Raw genomic sequence first — 22,627 nt, 5'->3', positions numbered from 1 at the left:
GTGAAACTGTAAATACTCTCTCTTCTTTTTTCTAACTTCCTTTTTCTATCCATCCTCAAATTTTCCATGACTGAAAGAGCAACATGGATGCAGTTAATATATACTGGATTCTGAATACACACTTCCATTTGGGAAAAATGCGAGAGAATAAATATGTTTTTGTGGAGGTCACGTTTAGTGGTGTTTTCTAAATGGGAAGGGGTGGGTTAGTATCATTAATACTCTCATGTGGCCATTACATACATGATTTAAAAAGAAAGCTGAACCAATTGTACCATCAAGTTACTGGGCAGGAGACGTACCTCAGAGGTAGTAGGACACAGTAGCGCACTATGACGCCCAGCACCCACACCATGGTGAGCTTCGGACTGATGTACTGGAAATTTACATTGGTCCTTGTGAGGAGATTCCATGACACTAGCTCCTCTGAGGAGAACCTCTGGGTCACTTCGTCTTCCACAATGGCTTCCAATCCCTTCTTGGAGAAATAAAACACGTCAGACAGCTCAAAGTCCCTTCCTCGCAGACCAGACAGCCCTTTTTCCATGGGTGACTCATCTCTTTGGATAATACCTTAAAAGAAAGCATCAGGACATGAGAAAATGCCATAGGACAGAAGAACAACTGATCAAAGAGGCTACTTTAACTGTGCAGAAGACAAATAAATCTAATGGGTAACATGAAGCAGATTTCAGAAATAAAAGACAAGCAACTGAAGTGGGAAAAGAGGTAAAAATCCCTGAGTCTGCATGAAATGGCTTCTACCCAATGATTTCAATTCATTACAGAGGAATTTGGTCCTCAATTACCCTTTTGCTTGCATCTTCTCCCTACGAATCATTAGCAAAAGAACTCACAGAAACAAACTCTCCCCAAGTATAAATCTAGATTGTGTAGAAACAAAATTTATGTTTTCCCCAGATAAAAACTATAAAGCCATAAAGCAAGCAAAATGGCAGAAGGTATTACCACAAATAGCAAAAGTTTGATGTTTTTAATATGTAAAAATTATTTAATAAGAAAAACATAGGCTCCTGCAAAAAAGTAAGCAAAGTTCATGAACTGAATTCATAGAAAAAAGATAAATAGTTAATAAATATTTCAAAGCCTTTTTACTAGTAATCAAAGAAACATGAATCAGACAAAGAGTGGCCTATTTGCATGATCAAATCAGCAGCATGTTTCTTTAATGATAAAGTTGAAAGACAGAAATGACACAGGTACTCTCATACTCAATTTGTACGAGTGTGGAACTGGGAGCAATTTTGTCAAAATCTGTTTGGCATGAAGAAACTAAAAGTAGTTTTGCTGATGAGTCAATAATTCCAATTCTAGGAACCTGTCATAAGAAAATAATCAGAAACGCAGGCAAGAGTGTTCACTGTAGCATTTTCATTATAATAGATCCAGACAGGGACTTCCCTGGTGGCACAGTGGTTAAGAATCCGCCTGCCAATGCAGGGAACATGGGTTCGAGCCCTGGTCCGGGAAGATCCCCCATGCCGTGGAGCAACTAAGCCCAAGCACCAAAACTACTGTGCTCTAGAGCCCACAAGCCACAGCTACTGAAGCCCGCATGCCTAGAGCCCGTGCTCCACAACGAGAGGAACCAACGCAATGAGAAGCCCTTGCTCACCGCAACTAGAGAAAGCCTGCTCACAGCAATGAAGACCCAATGCAGCCAAAAGTTAATTAATTAATTTTAAAAAATAGACCCAGACAATGAGATATAGTATATCCATTAATAAAAACTATAATGTTAAGTGAAAAAAGCCAGGATCTAAAACTATGGTTTGCTCTTAACTCTATGAAATATATATACGGTAAAAATGTCCAGAAGGAAACATTAAGTGGTTATCTCTAGGCAATAGGACTAGGTTTTCCTCTTTATACTGTTATTGTATTTTCCATAAAGAAAATAATTCAAAGATTTTTTAAAGTAGCATAAGTTTAGTAGATTGAAAAATGACTACTGCCACCCAGTTCTACCCACTGAATAAAAATAATAGATGAGAAGATCTTCAAAATAAAAAGCTATATACACAGTGACATGGCTATCCATTTGTCCCTATGGGGCATATCACAAATGAATTTACTTCTTACATTAATTAGAAAAGTCAAGACTTAAGACGTTAAGTTCCCTTTGATTTTCTCATTTTTCAGTTTACTAGGAAATCAATGAGGAAAGTGGAGACAGCTATGTTATCTACCCTCTGGAGAACTTGGATGTGCATCTGTAGGAGGAGCTGTAATATACCCATTTTTTGAAGGAATGGCAGCATAATGCACTGGAGTAGAAAGTGAAGAGGATCTGGAATCCAAAGTCAAGTTCTGTTAGGACAACCACCAGCTTGCTCTATGACCAGGGGTAACCAATAAGTCACCTCACTTGGTGTCCTCCTTTATAAAATGGGGGGCAGGGGGCTGGGAAAGTCCTTACAAAGGCTGAAGTTTTCTGATTTTACTTTTGAGTTTTTTGGTGGGTTTTGTTTAGTTTTGCCCACATGCAAAGCTAATACCTAACCACCTTAAGAATGACAGCACTAAAGTAAGTTCTTGAATGATCATTAGATTATCTTTTTCAGTAGCGTACTCCAAGTGGTTTAATCTCTCCTCATCTCTGCAAAGGGTTTAATCAGTATTAGAAAATGAACCAAATAGTTTTGCTACTGAATTACCCTCTTGCTCTGTAGGTACTGCAGTACCACTGAGAGCAGGTTACTCAATCCGAGCACTGGCCAATATTTAGCAGTGCAAGAGTTTCATTATTTAGCAATGTATAGACTTTTTTTTATTAAGTCTAGAAGGGAAGAGATGAACAGTTACTTGGGAAATCGCTGAATGAAATACACTGGAGACAGGAGCCTGCCCTTCTAAAAAAATAACCTTTTTCAGAAGGACCATACAAGTTCAAATACAAGTTCAAGTTGCCTCATATTATTTAACTGAGCCAGGAGAGAAGAGATCTGTAAACAGAAGCCAACCCCTTAGCCACTACATATTTGATGTGCAATGTTTTCTCTGCCCTCTGACCTACTTTATTCTGCGTAACTCAAATAAAATATAACTCAATTTTATATTTTCCTTAAGCCTCTTTTGAAAAGTATGTGGGTAACTGCAATGTGGGTAACTGACAAAGGATTCATTTCCAGAATATATTAACATACAAAAAATTAGTAAGAAAAAGTCAAAGAATTCAGTTAAAAAATGCTTAAGTATATGGCAAGGAATTCATAAAAAGAGTAAGCCTTAATGACTTACTTACTTTTAAATAAACATTTAAAAGGATGTTCAGCTTCCCTATAATCAGAGAAATGCAAAAACCACAATGAGATACTATTTCATACCCATGAAGATGGATAGAAATTTTTAATTGAATAATATCAAGTGTTGGTAAAGACCTGGGACAATGGAATGTAATTAGCACAACCACACTAGAAAACAATTTGGCACTGTCTAGTAAACTTAAAGATATTCACAGCCCAAGACCCAGCAACTCTACTTCCAGGTACACCACAGAAGATCTGCGTTTAATAATTGCAAATATACAGAAAAACTGCAGTGATGGTTCACTTTACCCAGATCCACGAACTGCCAACGTTTTGTCACATTTGCTTTACTGTCATATCTCTGTATGTATAAAACGATACTATTTTCTGAACCACTTGAGAATAAATTGCAGACATCATGCCCCTTACCCCCAAATATTTCAGCATAGATTTACTTAGGACATGGAGCTTCACTTATTTAACCACAGTACTTTTTTTTTTTTTTTTGGCCTTGCCCCGGCGCTTGCGGGATCTTGATTCCCCAACCAGAGATTGAACCAGGGCCATGGCAGTGAAAGCACCAAGTCCTAACTGCTGGACCACCAGGGAACTCCCATAACCACTGTACAATTATCAAAATGAGGAAAGCTGACATTACTGCAACACTAGTATCTACAGACCTTATTCAAATTCTAACAATGGTACCAATATCTTTCACAGCATTTTTTTCCTCGTCCAGGATTCAACCCAGGATTGTACAATACCTTTACATGTCGTCTCTGTAGTTTCCTATTATATGAAAAGTTTCCTCAGCCTTTCTTTGTTTTTCAAGATACTGACATTTCTTAAGAGCACAAGCCATTTATTTTGTAGAATGTCTCAATCTGGGTTAACGTGATGTCTCTTCATGCTTAGATGCAGGTTGTACACTTTGGGCAGGAATACAATGTAAGTGATGCTGTATCCTTCTCAGTGCATCCCATGGGGAGGCACTGATGTCAGTTTGTCCCATGATTTGTGACGTTTAATTTTGACCACTTGGCTTAAGGTAGTCAGTGCTTACAGGGTTCCCCCACTGTGAAGTTACTATTTTTCTCTTTTTGATTAATAAGTGGATAATTATTACCTATAAGTATCTATAAAAGGGAGATGCTTTGAAACTACGGAAATATCCTGCTCCTCACACTTTCACCCCATTGGGATCTTCCCGGACTGGGGCACGAACCCACGTCCCATGCATCGGCAGGCGGACTCTCAACCACTGCGCCACCAGGGAAGCCCTATGTGTCTTTTAAAATAGTATTTTCTCTCTCCTTCATTCCTTCCACATTTATTATTTGGTATTCCACTTTAAGGAAGAGCTTTTTCCTTATATTCTATAGAGTTTCTTATAAAATTGTGCACAAACAGGCATATATAAGAACATCTTGCCACATTGTTTATAATAGCAAAATAGTGGAATCAATACGAAGGTTCATTCAATAGGTGGATATACAGCAATGTATACAAATATCGGGACTTCCCTGGAGGTCCAGTGGTTAAGACTCTGCGCTTCCACTGCAGGTGGCACGGGTTTGATCCCTGGTTGGGGAACTAAGATCCCACATGCCACCCACATGGCGTGGCCAAGAAAAATTTAATTTAATTTAATTTAAAAAATATATATACAAATATCGAATCATTATGTTGTACACCTGAAACTGATATAATGTTATATGTCAATTATACGTAAATAAATGGAAGCTCATATTTTTTAAAATGGATGTATGAAGTGTATACTACACAGCAGTTAAAAGAAATTAACTAAAATTTACCAAATTAGATAATTTGCAAATATCAGAAGGAACAAACATTTCAGAGTAATATGTGAAAGGTGATATTTTTATAGAGTTTGAATAATGCAAAACAATAAATATTATATATTGTTTAAGAATACATACAGTATGAAAATATGCATAAAAATAATAAACATCAAAATCAGAGTAGTAGTTTCAGGTTTGGCAGGGCAATGGAATCAGGGAGGGATAAACAGGAGAATTTGTTTTGTAAAGCTTTATTTATTAAAATAGGTGGTGGCTACACATGTGCTATAACCAAGAAAAAGAAAAAAAAAAGTTACATGGAACTGACAATTGTTCCCAAGATGAAGCTCTATATTGTAAGAGAGCAGGTGCTAGCTTAAGAGCTCTTTAATAAGGCACACAAAATCTGAAATTAGGTATTATAAAATTAGATGTCAAAAGAAGCACTACTGAATTTATAATGTTACTTCCTTCCTAAATATTGACTACCGGAGGGTCAGAAATACTGACTGAATTCACCCTAAGTATGAACTTCTAACAGGAAAAAATATTCAATTCACTCCACGTATAGGGGATACTCACTATGTATCAGGCATCAAAATACACCTTAGAAAAAGAGGAAATATTTCTTTTGACACCAAAAAATGATCATAAGTAGACCAAAAGTCTTCAAAATATAGATATAAGTACATATCAGATTTAACTAGCACAGACAGTTTCTATACTGGTTTTACTGTCATTAAGGAAACCTCGTTATTATTGATAAATTAATCCTGATCCTTCAGAGCAACCCATAGATCTTAAATTGGTAAAACCCTGATTCTAGAAAATATTTCCTTTTGTTTTGCAAGTTAACCTCAAAAAGGGAAAGCCATAAACATTTGAACTTTGTCCTTAACCAGTGCTTTGGCCAACTCGACAAGGTTCATGCTTGGATGAAAATAAAATTAGAACAATTATATCTAATGCAAGAGATGAATTGCACAAGCTGCCTGTGCCACCTGCCTTGAGCAAGTCACTGGTACATAAATAATACCAGCTATGAAAGGCCTGTTAAAAGAAATGGAGGCTGAAGTTAAAACCATCTCAAATATAATTAACTCTAAATTAGCTGAGTGAACTCTTGGAATAACTGCCCATTTATAAATCACACTAGTTTTTCCATCTTCCAGCTGTAAAGTATGCTTTCTAGGTCAGCAATTACGGAAAATCAGGGTCCACCACAGACCAAAGCTGGATACAGCAGGCTTATGTATAGAAGTTGATCCTTAACCTACCAATAGGCTATATTCCAAAAGTCAGAAGCTCAGAGTTTAAAACACACTCTCTCATGGAAACTTTGAATTAGTCTGTTTGAGCTAGAGTCCTATCCAATCATAAGCCTAATTAACCCAAAATATACGTGATCATATAGTAGCAGTACCATGAAATAGAAATCTCCTTTAGCACTATTTCCACAGGAAATTTAAAAATTAAATCTGGCTTGGAATCAACAAAAATAAAACAAAAAACTTCCTTGTCTTGTAGTGACTTAGAGGGGGCGTTAGGGGCACTTTCTGGGACACTGTTAATGTTCTACTTCTTGATCTAGATGAGAGGTCCATGAGTACATTTACTTTGGGAAATCCATCAAGTTGTACATTTATAATTTTATACTCTTGTCTATGTATATTATGCTTCAATTTTGTAAAAATTGTACTTGAGATCTGCTGTACAGTATGGCCTATAGTTAACAATACTGTGTTGTACACTTAAAATTTTATTGAGAGGGTAGATCTTATGTGAAGTGTTTTTACTACAATTTTAGAAAAAAAAGAATTAAAGGAGACAATATCTGTTAATCCCCTATTTCCATGATTTACCTATTATAGGATTAAATAAATACTAAATAGTATTAAATAAATACGTCCCTTAAAAAAAAAAAGTTTACTCTATATCCCCCTACCCAATTATTAAGCAATTGGGCAGGAAGGAGTTTACCTGTCCCAGCTCCAACTAGTGGTGGCAAGGTCCTTTTTCTGCTATAAGAATCTCCTCTGAGGGTCTCCGGTTCTTGGCAAGAAAGCCAGGCTACATTCTTCCCTCCTATGCCCCAATATCCTTCCTGATCCATAAATGTGATTGGCCTGATTAAAGAGACCAGGGTAAAGTAGCTGTAAAGATTAATTGTGTGTGGGCTTCCCTGGTGGTGCAGTGGTTGACGGTCCTCCTGCCAATGCAGGGGACATGGGTTCCAGCCCTGGTGCAAGAAGATCCCACATGCTGTGGAGTAACTAAGCCCGTGCACCACAACTACTGACCCTGTGCTCTAGAGCCCGCAAGCCACAACTACTGAGCCCATGCGCCACAACTACTGAAGCCCGTGCACCTAGAGCCCATGCTCTGCAACAAGAGAAGCCACCGCAATGAGAAGTCCGCGCACCACAACGAAGAGTAGCCCCCGCTCGCCGCAACTAGAGAAAGCCAGCGCGCAGCAACGAAGACTCAACGCAGCCAAAAATAAGTAAATAAATTTATTTTTTAAAAAAAGATTAACTGTATGCGGTTGGGGCTGGGGAGTGGGGTGGATCAGAGCAGCTGGGATTAAAGAGCGGAAATATTCAGTGCCAGCCTCTGGAGAGATAAGACCCATGTTCAATCCCTTAGGCATAGTTCAAGGTCCTTATACAATTCTAACAAGCCAGAGCGAAGGACAGATCCCTGAACAGACCACTGAGCTCTGTCCTCATTCTTCTCCAGTTCATTAATCATCATAGATATTAACACACTAATGAGCGCATCAACTACGCAGTCCGCCAACTACACAGGTTTCCAGTCCACTTTTTGCCACCTTTTTTCAAAATAATTTACCATCGCAAGGCTAAGCTTGAGATATACCATATGCAAAAAATTCCCTGGGCCGTTAGTCAAGTTACAATTTCCAGCACATAAATTAGGCGATTTGACTATGCTTATTTCACAGTGAATCCTTCGTGTTCCTGACTACCACTGTTCTCCTTCCTAAGTACTTTTTAAAAATCCAGTTTACTGTTATTAACTTAGTTAAGTGTAATAATGGTAACCAGATTATGTTTTTAAAAAGTCAGATTTTTGAGATGCATACTAAGGTAAGTAGAGGCAAAATGACATAACATCTAGTTTTAAAATACTCCCACAAAAGGACATTCATCAAGGTGAGAGTACGGGGGATGGGGGTATGGGATGAATTGGGAGATTGGGGTTGACATATAACACTATTGATACTATGTATAAAATAGATAACTAATGAGAACCTACTGTACAGCACAAGGAGCTCTACTCAGTGCTCTCTGGGTACCTAAATGGGAAGGAAATCCAAAAAAGAGGGGATACATGTATATGTATAGCTGATTCACTTTGCTGTACAGTAGAAACTAACACAACATTGTAAAGCAACTATACTCCAATAAAAATTTTTAAAATGAGTCACTACAATTATACATTAAAATACATGACAGCACACACACACAAAAAAGTGAGAATACAATGTTTCTGATTGCTTATCTGTATTCTCTGATTTTCGACATTGCTCACATACTACCTCTGTAATTAAACTTTTAATTAAATAAAATACTTCCACAAAGAAAAAACTGAAAAAAAGGATAGATAAAGCAAATTCTTGTTGAATTAGGGTGATGGCTATAAGGGAATTAACTGTACTATTCTCTTTACTTTTTAAAACTGAATACTGTATTTTCTTTTTAATCTGTTTAAGAAACTCATTTGAAATGTCAGTTTAGCTGGGAATCAATTTCCTCATCTAAATCTCATTCATTCGTTCATTCAGTCATTACAGAGAGAGTTCCAGGCCAGGCACTAAAATATTCAATACACAGATGGGAGAGGGAAAAAAAGGAATTGAACTAACTCAGTAATTCTCAAGCATGGCTGCACATTAGAATATCTTTGGAATCTATAAAAGTAAAGACATCAGGGTCCAACCCCAAATCAACTAAATTAAAATAACTACACTTTTTAAAATATATAGGAATGGGAGAAAAACTATAAGGAAAGATATCAAAATATTAGGTCTTTTCTGGGTAATAGGATTTCATATGGGTAACTTTTCATTTTCTTATACATCTGCAACGTCTAATTTTTCAGTAAAGTATATGTATTATTTTACATAGTGAGAGAAAAGTACTAAAAATGCTATTTTTAAAAAACAAAACGAGGGCTTCCCTGGTGGCACAGTGGTTGAGAGTCCGCCTGCTGATTCAGGGGACACGGGTTCGTGCCCCGGTCCGGGAAGATCCCACATGCCGCGGAGTGGCTGGGCCCGTGAGCCATGGCCGCTGAGCCTGCGCGTCCGGAGCCTGTGCTCCGCAACAGGAGAGGCCACAACAGTGAGAGGCCCGCGTACCGCAAAAAAAAACAAAAAACAAAAAACCCCAAAATGAGATATGTACTACTACTTACCCACCACATGGCTATAATTAAAAGGGCTGGGCTTCCCTGGTGGCGCAGTGGTTGAGAGTCCGCCTGCCGATGCAGGGGACACAGGTTCGTGCCCCGGTCTGGGAAGATCCCACATGCTGCGGAGCGGTTGGGCCTGTGAGCCATGGCCACTGAGCCTGTGTGTCTGGAGCCTGTGCTCCGCAATGGGAGAGGCCACAACAGTGAGAGGCCCGCGTACCGCAAAAAAAAAAAAAAGGGCCAAAACTACCAAGCACTGAAGGGGCTATAGAATGCAGACACAGCTCTGAGAGTGTACAACCATTTTGGAATACCATTTAGCAGTTTCCAACAGTTAAACACACTTGTTTACCCTATGACCTGGCAATTCCACTTCAAGGTATGTACCCAAGAAAAACAAGTAAACAAGTTCACAACAATGGTCATAGCAGCTTTATTCCTAACAGCTAAAAACTGTAAAATAACCCAAATGTCAATCAACACAATAATGAGTAAACAAATTTTTATGTATTTGTATAAAGAAATACTCCACAACAATTTTAAAAAAATCCACTGATTCATGTAACATGGAGAAATCTCATAAACATTATGCTGCTTGAAAAACACACAAAAGAGCCCATTCTATATGATTTCATTTATGTGAATTTCAAAAAAATAGGAAAAACTAATTGATAGTGACAGAAATCAAAAGAGAGGTTACAATGAGGACTGAGGGATGAGTCACGCCTACTAGGCAGGACCTGAGAGAACTGTGAGATCATGAATATGTTCAGCTGAATCTGGGTGGTAGTCACATTGGTTTACAAGTATGTAAAAATTCATCTTGTTGAACAGTTGATATTTGTGCAGTTTAATGTATGTTAATTATGCCTCAATTTTTGGGGGGAATCAGAAAACTGTTACAGGGACTTCGCTGGTGGTCCGGTGGGTAAGACTCCACGCTCCCAATGCAGGGGACCCAGGTTCAATCCCTGGTCAGGGAACTAGATCCCACATGCTGCAACTAAGAGTCTGCCTGACGCAACAAAGATCCCGTGAGCCGCAACGAAGACCCAGTGCAGCCTAAATAAACAAATTTTTTTTTAAAGAAAACTGTTACATTTAAGAGTCTTCACAACTTTTAGCTATAATCCCAATTAGAGGCTCTAGCCAATCATACCTACCCTTCCCACGAATAATTTTTGTCTTCCTTCCTAAACTAAAAAGACAACTGACATTTATTGAATGCTTCCTGATGCCAGACTGTGTGCTAAACCCTTGACATGTACACTCATGTAATCCCCATAATCCTATGAGGTATTGTCTATTATCCCCATTTTACAGACTAGGAAACTAAGGCTCAGGATGATTGGGTAACTTACCTGGAGCCATGGGGAGAGAAAGGAATAGAACCAGCATTTGAAACCAAGTCTGTGACTCCAAAACCAAATGTTCTCTCATATTCTAAACCTTCAAATTCCATGTCACTCTGTCCAACAGTTGCTCTTTGACAAACCTCAAAGATGTAAGATCTTTCCCATCAACTCCACATCAGCCCCAGTTCTTCCTTGCTAAAGAGAAGCCCTGAGTAGCACTTCTACTGAGTATCCGTCCTACCTTTGAAGGAAGAAATGGAACTTTGATATGGGAAAACCTATAAGTGGCCTCCATCTGTCATTAATCTGGACACGCACTTGACTGACTTAGGCTTAATCATCCCTCCCAGGAAGCAGGAACTCAAGTCACTGGTTTTTTTTTTTCATCTGAGGCAGGAATCTTTTACAGCCTGGAGCACACCCCATTAGGTCTTCCTACAATAAGCCCAATAGAAAACAGCCCCTGGGCAGTGGTCCATTTAATACTCCCTCAGTTTGTAGTTCAGCCAGGTCCGAGTTGCCCAAGGAGGCTGTTCTGTCCAATCTGTGATTCAGCACACAGATGTCCTGCCGGTATCCTTCCTCTTCAAGTCCTCTCTGAGGCAGAAGCAGCTGCCCCAGGCATCGTGCAGGCTAGTCAAGGTTTAGAAAGGATAATCACCCTTGATGTTTTATTGTTGTCACTGTTAGGGTTTATTCTAAAGTCATTTACCTCTGTTATATCCTCATTAACCTGGACTGTCACCCAGCCAAGGTTTGTAGAAAACAGCCTCTATACAACCTGCTATATCCTCAGCCATGACTCTACATTGAGTTCAAGGTCTCTGAGCCAAAGACAGATTGACTGTAAAACTAAGAAGGTTAAGCTTCAGTCTCCTCACCTGCACGGCCCCTTCCAAGCTCCCACACCTAATTTTGTGTATTCTTTTTCTTAAAGAGAGTCTCCAAATTGTATAGGCTTCAGGCCCCCACAACCTGGATTGGTCCCCACCTCTGAATCAAAATATCATTTTGTTGCTACAAGCGACAGATCTATGTTAACCCCTCACCCTACAACCTAAAATGATTTAGAAGAAGAAATACTTAGGATGAGAGAAACATGTTATTACCAGCAAGTATTAGAACACTGAGAGTTCACAGACACACATTAACATCTTTCTGCTTAGTTTCACCTATTATTGATAATATTTTATCTATTTGATTGTCAAATTACCAATATACTTGTAAGAGGGGTTGCTGTTGGCTAGGTCATTTTTTGGTTGCTGTTTTAAGGTTTGGAAGTAGAAGTAGATCGGTAGAATGTAGTAGTAGAAGTAGAAGTAGTACTTCTTGGAAGTAGAGAGATCGGTCAGGATGAAAAACAAAAATATGAATACAATGCAAACTGAAGGAAAAAAACCCTCACTACATAAAAGTTTCACAAGTGTCCCTGCTTTAGAAAGAGACTTGTATGTACCATAAAAAAAAAAGGGGTCCATAAAAAGAAAAGGGGGCAAAATCAGAAGAACTATCATGACCCATGATATACATGAAATGTGCTCAAAATAAATGCTGACTTAGCATCTCCTTTGGTTCCCTAAGAGCTACTCAATCATGATTGCCTAGTTTTTAAAAAAGCTTTAGAGTTACGAAACTACTCGTGCTCCCCCCCCGAGTAATGCTTCCCCAGTTGGCACATTTAAGAGTCACATTCAACTTTTTTTTTTTTCACATGAAAAGGGTAAAGTTTACTTTAAACACCTACACATCCCACTAGTTAATCCAAGTAAGAAAAACAAAATAAGGACAGGGGTGAGAGTCCACATATAATACAAAATAAGAATTTACAAAGAAGAAATAACATAAACAGAAAAGTATAAAAATCATAAGAAACAACGTTGTACAAAGTCCTATGCAAATGAATATAATAAAAAGCTAGTCAAAATGGATAGCTTTCTAACTAAGAAAACATTACTAATACTGACACCAAGAGATGAATGCTCTAAACGATGGGGGGGACGGTTCAGGCGGTAATGTGAGTGCTGGGGAGCAGCAGATGAAGCTTTGCGCAACCACCGCTCATTTCTTGCTGTGCGGCCCAATTCCTATCGGGCCTCATACCCGGGGATTGGGGACCCCTGCTCTAAAGAGAACCATTTTCACAAATGCAGTAATGTTGTGAGGAGTAAGGAAACTTTACCTGTCCCAGACCCGAACCGTTTTACAAGGAATTTTAGCAAACCTTCAAATCTGAGAAGAAAGGGCATAAAGGGGGAAGGAGGGAAGTAAGTAGGTAGGTAATACACTAATCTCAAATATAAAGATCAATTGCAAAAATCCTAACTCCAATTTTGGCACAGTTTCCAGCACCATATTATGACTAAGCAATGTTTAGTCCACAAAGATGACTCTAATATTAAGCTATTAATGTAATTTACCATAATATGCCTAAAGGGGTGGGGGGAATACTCATCACCAAATATGCTGAAAAGCATGACAAATTCAACATTCATTCTTGATTTACAAAACAAGCATCAAGAAGTATTTCCCATAAGATGGAAAACTAGATCAAAGCCAACCTGGCGCTTACAGGGAAGACGCTGCAGGCACTACAGCCTGTCCCCAGCAGGAACAGCAACTAACACCACTGCTAGTCAATGCTGTATTGGGGTAGCAGACAGCACAATTAGACAAGGGAAAGAAATGAAGTATAAACTGGTAAAGAAATAAAATGCAAACTAAAGTTGAATAAGAAGTGGTAAAACTATCACTACTAAGATAAAATAGCTGCATGCCTGAGAAAAAAAAAAGGAAATCTGAAACCTACATAAGTAGAACTCTTACTTTTTTATATCCTTCTGCCTTACTAAAATCAAAGCTTTCCAATATACAAACAACAATCAGTTAGAAGATATGATGGAAGAAGAGACTTCATTAATAATATCTACTGGAATTATAAACTTAAGAGGAAATGGACACTGTCTAAGGAAAACTTTCAAACACCTCTGGAGGGTACAAAGAAACACCTAAACAAATGGAAAGATATAATGTTCTTGGAGAAGAAGACTCAACACAGATACGGTCAAACCACCCTCAGTAAACTTATAAATTTACCACAATGCCAATAAAAATAGATAGTTGTATTTCCTCTGGAACATAGACAAGCTGAATGTCAAGACCATACGGATCACAAGCAAGAATTCACAAGACAGTTCTGTAAGGAAAAGCAATGAGAACAACGATCCCTGCCAGATATTAAAATGTCAATAATTAAAACAACGTACCAGTACATGAGAAGACAAGTAAACATTGCAGAATAGAAAGTTCAAGAATAGATCCAAAACTATACTAGAATTCAGGAAATTATTAAGGTTGCATCACAAATCATCTGGGTAGAGATGGGCTTTTTAATAGACAGTGTTGCAACATCTGGATAGCCATCTGGATAAATACACCAGAATAAAAGAATCAAATACTTAAATTGTTTTTTTTAAAGCCATAAAAGTAGTCAAAGAAAACACTGGAGAATTCCCTTAAGACTTGGCAGAGGGAAGATTTTTCTACTAAAAAAACTAAAAATCCAGAAGCTATAAAAAGAAAATATTGATAAATTTGACTACATAAAGATGAAAAATATCAGACTTCCCTGGAGGCTCAGTGGTTAAGAATCCGCCTGCCAATACAGGGGACACGGGTTTGAGCCCTGGTCCCAGGAGATCCCACATGCTGTGGAGCAAATAACCCTGTGCGCCACAACTACTGAGCCTGTGCTCTAGAGCCTGCGAGCCACAACTACTGAGTCCACGTGCCACAACTACTGAAGCTCGCATGCCCAGAGCCCGTGCTCCACAACAAGAGAAACCGCTGCAATGAGAAGCCTGCGCACCGCAATGAAGAGTAGCCCACGCTCGCCGCAACTAGAGAAAGCCTGTGCGCAGCAACAAAGACCCAACGCAGCTAAAAATAAATAAATTTATTAAAAGAAGAAAATATCTGCATAGTAAGAAGCATGATAAGCAAAGGGGAAAATACAATTGCAAACTGAAAGCAGTATTTTTATCTCAGCACAGACAAAAGCTAATTAATCACTTTAATATATGAGAAGGTCCCAAAAATCAAAGTGAAACAGAAATCAAGAGAGAGAGAAAAATGGGCAAAAGAAAAGAAAAATTGCCAAAAGACAGTTTCCAGAAAAAGAAATACAAATGGCCCTTAAATATAAAATGTGTACCAAATCACACTCTCTATAAAAGAGATGCAAATTAAGAGTAACATGAGTTTCCACTTCTCACCCATCAGACTGGTACAAACCCAAGAGTTTGACATACATTTACAGAATTGGTGAAGCTGTGGGGAAAGAGGCACTTCCATACACCCCTAGTGGAAGTACAAATAGTACAACCATTAATGAAGGGTGATTTGGCCATCAATCAAAATTACATATGCTCTCTGACAGAGCAATCCCATTCATGTCACAGATTTATGTTACACGTATTTCATGTTACAAATAGTGTGAATCGCCACATATTTTTTGATAGCAAGAGGTGGAGAACTACAGGTAAGAAACCATTTGCATTGATGTAATGACATTTCTTGTAGCTGTTAAAAAAAAAGAAACTTTCTAAGTAATAATATGGAAAGGACTATAGGCTATAAGTGAAAAACTGGCTCAGAGTAGTGTTTACTGTACATCATCTTTGGTATTAGCAACTCAAGAAAATAACAAACATTTCCATTACAATAGCACATTTGAGGTCACATAAAGAACCACTGGAACATCCATAAGACACTAACATGGCATAGAGGTAGAAAGTAACGGCTGGAAGCTACACGTATCAAAGCACATGTTTTTAAATCGCTATGATTTTTGTACCATGTGAATGTAAGTACTACCTATGCCAGAAAGTTTTTAAAAGATGTGTAAACCCAAATTTAAAATGTTTACACAAGAACTTGAACACACATATCCTTTGTGTGTCATCTGCTGGCTCTCCCAGAATCCCATCAGTCTGATGGCTCAGCCTATGCAGAACTGCAAAGATGCAACAAAGTGAAACCGTACTACGATCACTTTCCACATAAACCAGTGTCATCCCTGCATTTCAAATCTTACCCTAAAATACGTAATTTCTACGTTAGCTTTAGAAGTCCCTAATAACCCCACCACCACCTCACATGTGTAGACACTCGCAGAAAAGCAGTTTACAGATAAGGTATTCACTGTTTTTATTTCTGAAAAAGAGTTGATAGAAAACATCTATTGAAAAATATAGCACAAAAGAGTATCAGTGGACAGAGGAATGAGGAGAGAGAAAATATAGAGTTAGAACTCTCTCTCCTCTGAGTTTCCACTCTCTCTCTTTTCCCTGGTTGATCTTCATCTGGTTCATTTATCTCTTCCTGCCTGCCTTTTTTCTCTAGCCTCTATAAATGTCTTTCACTCAGTGAGTTCATTCAATCTACCATTTCAACTTCTACCCTCTGCAAACAATTCCCAAATGTACATCTATAGTCCTGACTTCTTCCCCAAGGCTCACATGGCTTTTTTTGTTGTTTTGGTTTTTTTTTTTTTTTTGCGGTACGCGGGCCTCTCACTGTTGTGGCCTCTCCCGTTGCGGAGCACAGGCTCCGGACGCGCAGGCTCAGCGGCCATGACTCACGGGCCCAGCCACTCCACGGCATGTGGGATCTTCCCAGACCGGGGCACGAACCCACGTCCCCTGCATCGGCAGGCGGACTCTCAACCACTGCGCCACCAGGGAAGCCCCAAGGCTCACATTTTTATATGGCTGCACAGACCCTCCACCTCTGCACCAGCCTCATGGCTCTGGTTCAAGGCCCCAATACCTTCCAGAATGGCTTTCCATCTACCACCCTCCTTTCTCCACTTTCCCCACCCTCTTCCTAACCCTGCTTCCAAAAAGCTACCAGATTTGTCCTGAATTTAATTAAGTAATTTCTTGGCTTCGAATTCAAGGCTTTTTAGGATTGAAATATCCAATCTCGACACTTTGCACCTCCAACTCATCTTCACTCATCCTAGCTCCAACCAGACTAAATCAGTTCTTGGGGCCCTAATATCTCTTAGGCTCTCCTACTCTCCTGCCTTTGCTTACAATTTCTTCCACCTGATACCCCTTTTTCTAAAATTACTCAAGATTCTTCACATCAGCAGACCTCCATTTTCCCCTTTTTCATTTTCCTTGAGCCCATGAACCACCAACCCCATTCACTATATGATGCAGGAGTTGTTTTAACTGATTATCAGCAAGACAGGGAAAAAAGTCCATGTTACATCAAACTTACAAAATATCACTTATAAGTTTCTAAAATTAAATCAGGCTTACACTAAAAGACAGAATGGATGACTTGTCCTATGAGGGTGAGGGTGAAATGGCAAGGCAATGCCCTCCCTTAAAAAAAAAAAAAAGATGTTAGTTCTTTTTTGTTGATTACAAAATGCCTGTTTTTCTCTTGTACACATACCCTGATACACATGCCTCTCTATTGATTAGCAATCTTGGGCACAGGCTCATTGAGATAAGCATCAGAGGCTGAGCACCGTCACACGCTGGGATTTCGCAATGCCTGCTGGCATCACACACAATGTCTGTTGTCAAGGATCATGTGGGTTGACCACTGACTGGCAAGGAAATTCACTGTTTAGAACATGAGTCACTGAAAATGAGGACATTCATTTAGTCAAGTAAATTTGTGCTAATGCTGTTGCAGAAGCAGGAAGAGGAAAGGATTCATCTGCATGATACACTAACAGATACCAACTTAATTTAATAAACAAAAAGCTTACCACACTTTGAAAAAAAGAACATACACCTACCCTTTGCAAAGGCTTGGAGTACTTTACATAGTCTACCAAGCAGGTGAATGCTTGAATTAATCACACATAGCCAACGTCTGTACTCTCTATCCAATCTTAATCTCATTTTCTCTCTCTCTTCTTTTTTTTAAGGGATGGTCTCTGGAATTCATTATCAACTTCCCCTCTGCTAGTTAGCTAGTTATTTATGTATGTATGTATGTATGTATGTTTGTTTGTTTGTTTGTTTATTTGGCTGCACCGGATCTTAGTTGTGGCACGCAGGATCTTCATTGCTGTGTGCGGGATCTTTAGTTGCGGCATGCGGGATCTTTTAGTTGCGATGTGCGTGCTCTTAGTTGTGGTGTGTGGGATCTAGTTCCCCAGGGATCGAACCCAGGCCCCCTGCATTGGGAGCATGGAGTCTTAACCACTGGACCACCAAGGAAGTCCCTCCCCCCTGCTTAAATCAAGAGAATGCCACTGGTTTCAAAGGGATACCTGAAATCACTGCCCTTAATGCTGTTTTCTCTTGCAACTTGAAGAAGGTTGTCATGTGCTATGTATATGCACTGTCTCCAGAATACCTTAAATTTTGTAAAGGCCTGAAGCCATGTTCCTCCAAGTTGCTGTCCTCTGCATACAACGCATTTTTCCAGGTATCCAAAGATAATAAGGCCAAATGATCCACCGACAAAATTTGTCCATGGCATCCCCTGCACCCTCAGGCATCAGGGTCCACTTCTATTTCCCAGGTGAAATTAGCAGATGCAGGCTGCCCAGTGCTCAACACCAGAGAAGCACAGAGGCAAATCCTGTTTCCAGAAACACCTGGAAAGGAAGAAGGCTCTAAAGCCCTAACAGAAAAGCGTCCCGTTCTTTACTCTCGTTCACCAGGTATCCCAGAAGTTACAGGAGACATAAGGGGTCTACTGGTTCTGCTCCCTGAGAAACCTTCAGAAGATGGGCTAGGGCTCCAGGGTATAGAAGCTCTTCTCTAGCCAGCCCAAGCTTTGGGGGAAACAGAGCTTTTGAGGAAGAGAAGCAGAGATACCAGGCACCTGACCTAGAAAAGCGAGGGAAGGGGTCCAGAGTAGAGCTTTTCATCACACTGTTCTGAGGTTGGCACACCAAGGAGGAGGGCCCTGCCTAAGAGTTTTGCTCACCCCCAGGGCATCCAGACATCACTGGCTTCTTCCTACCCCAACCCATGAAAAAAACTGTCTAATCACAAGTCCAATGGGATCTCTCCTTCCTCTAGCCCAAGAGCCTATTCTCAACAAATGTAGAACCCACACTATCTGCTCCCTATCTCCCCCACCTTGCGTGTACGAGGCATGTTTTGGTGCCCTCGCCTCTCACTTTCTTGTTGGTTCGAAAACTTATGCTGCCCCAAGTGCTTCAGCAAAAAAAACAGAAAATTGGGAAATGCTATTACAAAATCTCTTGAAGAAAGGAGAAAAGGTGAAGAGGGCTTCAGGAGCTGTTGCTACTTTCTGGCAGAATAAAAGAACTGATGAAGGGCTTTCTCTACCCATAGAGCCAGTGGCCCACAAGCAGACACCGATGTTACAGAGATAAACACCACATAAAGACAGACTGAAAACTGAAATACTTAAAATATTTATAGGGAATTTGTTACAACCAAGACAAAAAGGCACTGCTAAAAAATGAAAAGAGTTTTGTTATATAATTTATACCTCTCCCAAAATTCTCAATTATCTATCCAATTTGCAAAAAATCTCTATGTAATCTACCTACTAGTCTGGTCCAGTTTTCATATCCTTTTTTGCTAATGAGAAGTTCTTTCTTACATCTATCAAATTTTTTACTTCAATTTAAGCCAATCTTTTTATTCCATCTTTTATGGATATGGAGGAAAAGTGGGATGGCTTCCTCCTTCTAATAATTAACCAACTGAAAAATGTATAATCCCTCAGTTTTTTCTTTTTCTAAATTCAATAATCAACCCTCACAGATCTCATTAAACCCTTTATACAGGCTTCAGAATTTCCTCTTTACCACCCTTAATACAAACAGTAAACCTCGACTTACCTGTGCCTTTGTATCACATCTAAACTGCTTTGCATTTGAGGCCCTTCATAACCCAATCTTATTTCTATCTTTTGTCTCTTCTATAAACTAAGCTCACTCCCACTGCTATTTAAATGATTCCCTCATTTTCCCAGTTTAGAAAGCCATCACCTTAGTTAACCTCAATCCACCTCCACATGGCCAGTTCAACACCAAACATCCACAAAAAACCCTCTCTGATGTCCCCCATCCAAAATGATCTCCTTTCATGCTACGCTCATTAAGTTTCTTCCTCAAATTAATTATATTTATATGTTTGTGGACTTCAATAACACCAGTGCTGCCTGATTCTCAACTGCCACATAGATATCCGGATCTTGGTGATATCTCCTTAACTAGGCTAAGGGTCGCTTGTGGGCATAGTTCCGAATATAACGTAGGCACACGGAAGACACGCAGGAATCACTGTTCATGGCCAAGGCCAGGGCTAGTGATTCAAAGCAGCGCATCACTGTGTAGTTAAACATGCTGGCTCTTTTATGCACTGCAGCATCAGTCTAGGTTCTGTGCCCTGCTTTCCACTGCCTGCTTATCTAAAACTCTGCCTGTGGCTTTCTGAAGGGGCCAGTTCCTATCATGTATGTAACCAAGCCTGGTTTCTTATCCCATTTTGGAGCATCCGCCTTGGGTAAAGGATCTTGAATGTTTTCCTTCTCTCTGGTGGCTCATTCATCAAAACCATCAAGGTTACCTTAAACTCTATTCCTGTTTCCTAGGCTGTTTAAAACCTGACTAATTTAAGAGCATTCAGTCCACCCTACTGCACTTCAGTGATGTCAAAGTCATCAACGTAACCTCAAACCATACAACCAAATCTAAGCCAAACCCAATTACTCAACAGGTTCCCTTCCTTTCAGTTAGTGTCCTCTGATGAGCAGTGTGAGAAGCCCCATCTAATCTCCAGATCAGGAGTGTGACAAGGTTTCATCAGGAAGGCCAACCCCAGGTCAGTTGATAGTGAGAAGCTGTCTGCAGGTTTGTGCTAAAGAGGACTTTTGAGGCCACATCTTGGTTCAGTGACAAAGACATCATCAATTAGTGATGTCTGTCAGGGCCATGGGAAGGGTAACAGGTAGAATGGATTTGTTGACTGTGTTATTTGGGATTAAGATAAAAGCAAAAGCTTTACTGAAATAAAGTTTCTATTTTCCTGATTTCTACATGGTTTATATATCTATAATAGAATAATTTGCCTTTTTTGTATTGTGAGTAATTTTCTATTAGTGTCTCTCAGTTATCAAGACTAAAAGTACTAAGCTAGAAGTACTGGAGATGTACTTTTAGTCTCTTGAGAAAGGTGGATGAGAAAATCTACCTTCTTTTTCATCATTATTTACCCCAGTTAGTTCTCCAGAAACTTATAAAATAATCAATGCTGATTATAAAATGGGAGGATTTTAGCCCCAGATATAAATACTAATCACAGAATTAAATATGTGTGTCTATCCATTTTAAAGCATAAGTGGGGTGGAAGTATGGACATTGCAATCAGTTGCCAATCAACACTGCAGAGAAACCAACAGGCATTTAGAATAACAGGCAGAGTTTCATTTTAACAATTAACATTTTAACATCTCATTCAATACACTGTTGACCCATATCTTGACTGACATCCACATTAACTTCGTTTATTTGGACATAAGTAGTCTGATTAAACAAGAAATCCCACAACACAGAAGAGTCCATAAACTTCATCATCAAATGAACCACCAATTCAATTAAAATGTCAACCTTATGGTTTGGCATTTATGTACAGTATCTTTGATCATAATGCTGGATAGTCTTAATGGATTTGTTTTCTTTAAAATTTCTGTTGATGATTTAGGATTGAAATGTTATGAGTTTCCTAGGATGTGACAAAGCCAACACTCAGCAGAGGAGATTCCATTTGTGGAAAAGTCACCTCAACCTTCAAAGGGAGAATTAGAAGACACTGGCCAGAGAGGCTGGTAAGGAAGGCATGGTTTAGGGTAGGAAGTGGTGGCGAGGGATTCTGAGTAGGAAAGACAAATTGGGATTCCTTTTCAGGCTACCTTTGACTAGCGATGTGATCTGAAGCAAGTTATTTGACCTTCCTCACCTGTAGTTTTCTCATCAGTAAAATGAGGATTAACAAGATGTTATCCTCATGTAAATAATGTAAATTAATTTTGCACAGTGGAGTTGGTGTATAAGAAATAGTGGTGATTATTATTATTATTGATAGGTTCTTATCTATAAGGCAGAAACAAAATGGAGAAGCTCTGGAGTTTTGATCAGGGTTTTCTCTGTGGGGTAGGGTGGCCAGAAGCGGTATGGTGAATGGGAGGTTAGTTTTGGGAACACTTTTTTATTTATTTATTTAACTATCTATCTATCTATTTATTTATTTTTGGCTGCGTTGGGTCTTGCTGCGCACAGGCTTTCTCTAGTTGCGGCGAGCAGGGGCTACTCTTCATTGTGGTGCGCGGGCCTCTCACTGCAGTGGCTTCTCTTGTTGCGGAGCACGGGCTCTAGGAGCACGGGCTTCAGTAGTTGTGGCATGCGGGCTCAGTAGCTGTGGCTCATGCGCTCTAGAGCGCAGGCTCACTAGCTGTGGCGCACGGGCTTAGTTGCTCCACGACATGTGGGATCTTCCCGGACCCATGTGCCCTGCGTTGGCGGGCAGATTCTTAACCACTGCGCCACCAGGGAAGTCCCTGGGAACACTTCTAAAATGACAAACTGGATTTTGAATTTGATGGGCACCTGAGGAGATGTCTGCTCCTCCCAACAGTAAAGACAACTCTAAATAAACGGGATGTGTTCTCAAGTTGACTGTCCTATCATCTGATCCTATTATCTTTTCACTCTCAAAGAATCCTTGTGTCTTAGTCTTCACCCAGCTTTTTCAAACCT

General features: G+C 39.5%; 1 protein-coding gene across 2 annotated transcripts in view; it reads right to left on the bottom strand.

Moving 5' to 3' along the window:
- Positions 1-22,627, bottom strand: part of GPAT3 (glycerol-3-phosphate acyltransferase 3) — a 56,797-nt gene that overhangs the window by 18,980 nt on the left and 15,190 nt on the right. For both annotated transcript variants that reach the window (XM_024755898.1, XM_024755899.1), the window contains one exon: positions 303-573. In XM_024755898.1, coding sequence (XP_024611666.1) covers positions 303-573 — 271 coding nt within the window. The remainder of the gene's footprint in view (positions 1-302; positions 574-22,627) is intronic.

The sequence above is a fragment of the Neophocaena asiaeorientalis genome, unplaced genomic scaffold (assembly GCF_003031525.2).
Source record: "Neophocaena asiaeorientalis asiaeorientalis breed wild unplaced genomic scaffold, Neophocaena_asiaeorientalis_V1.1 scaffold173, whole genome shotgun sequence".
Classification (NCBI taxonomy): Eukaryota; Metazoa; Chordata; class Mammalia; order Artiodactyla; family Phocoenidae; genus Neophocaena; species Neophocaena asiaeorientalis.
This window is presented reverse-complemented; position numbering and strand designations above follow the sequence as displayed.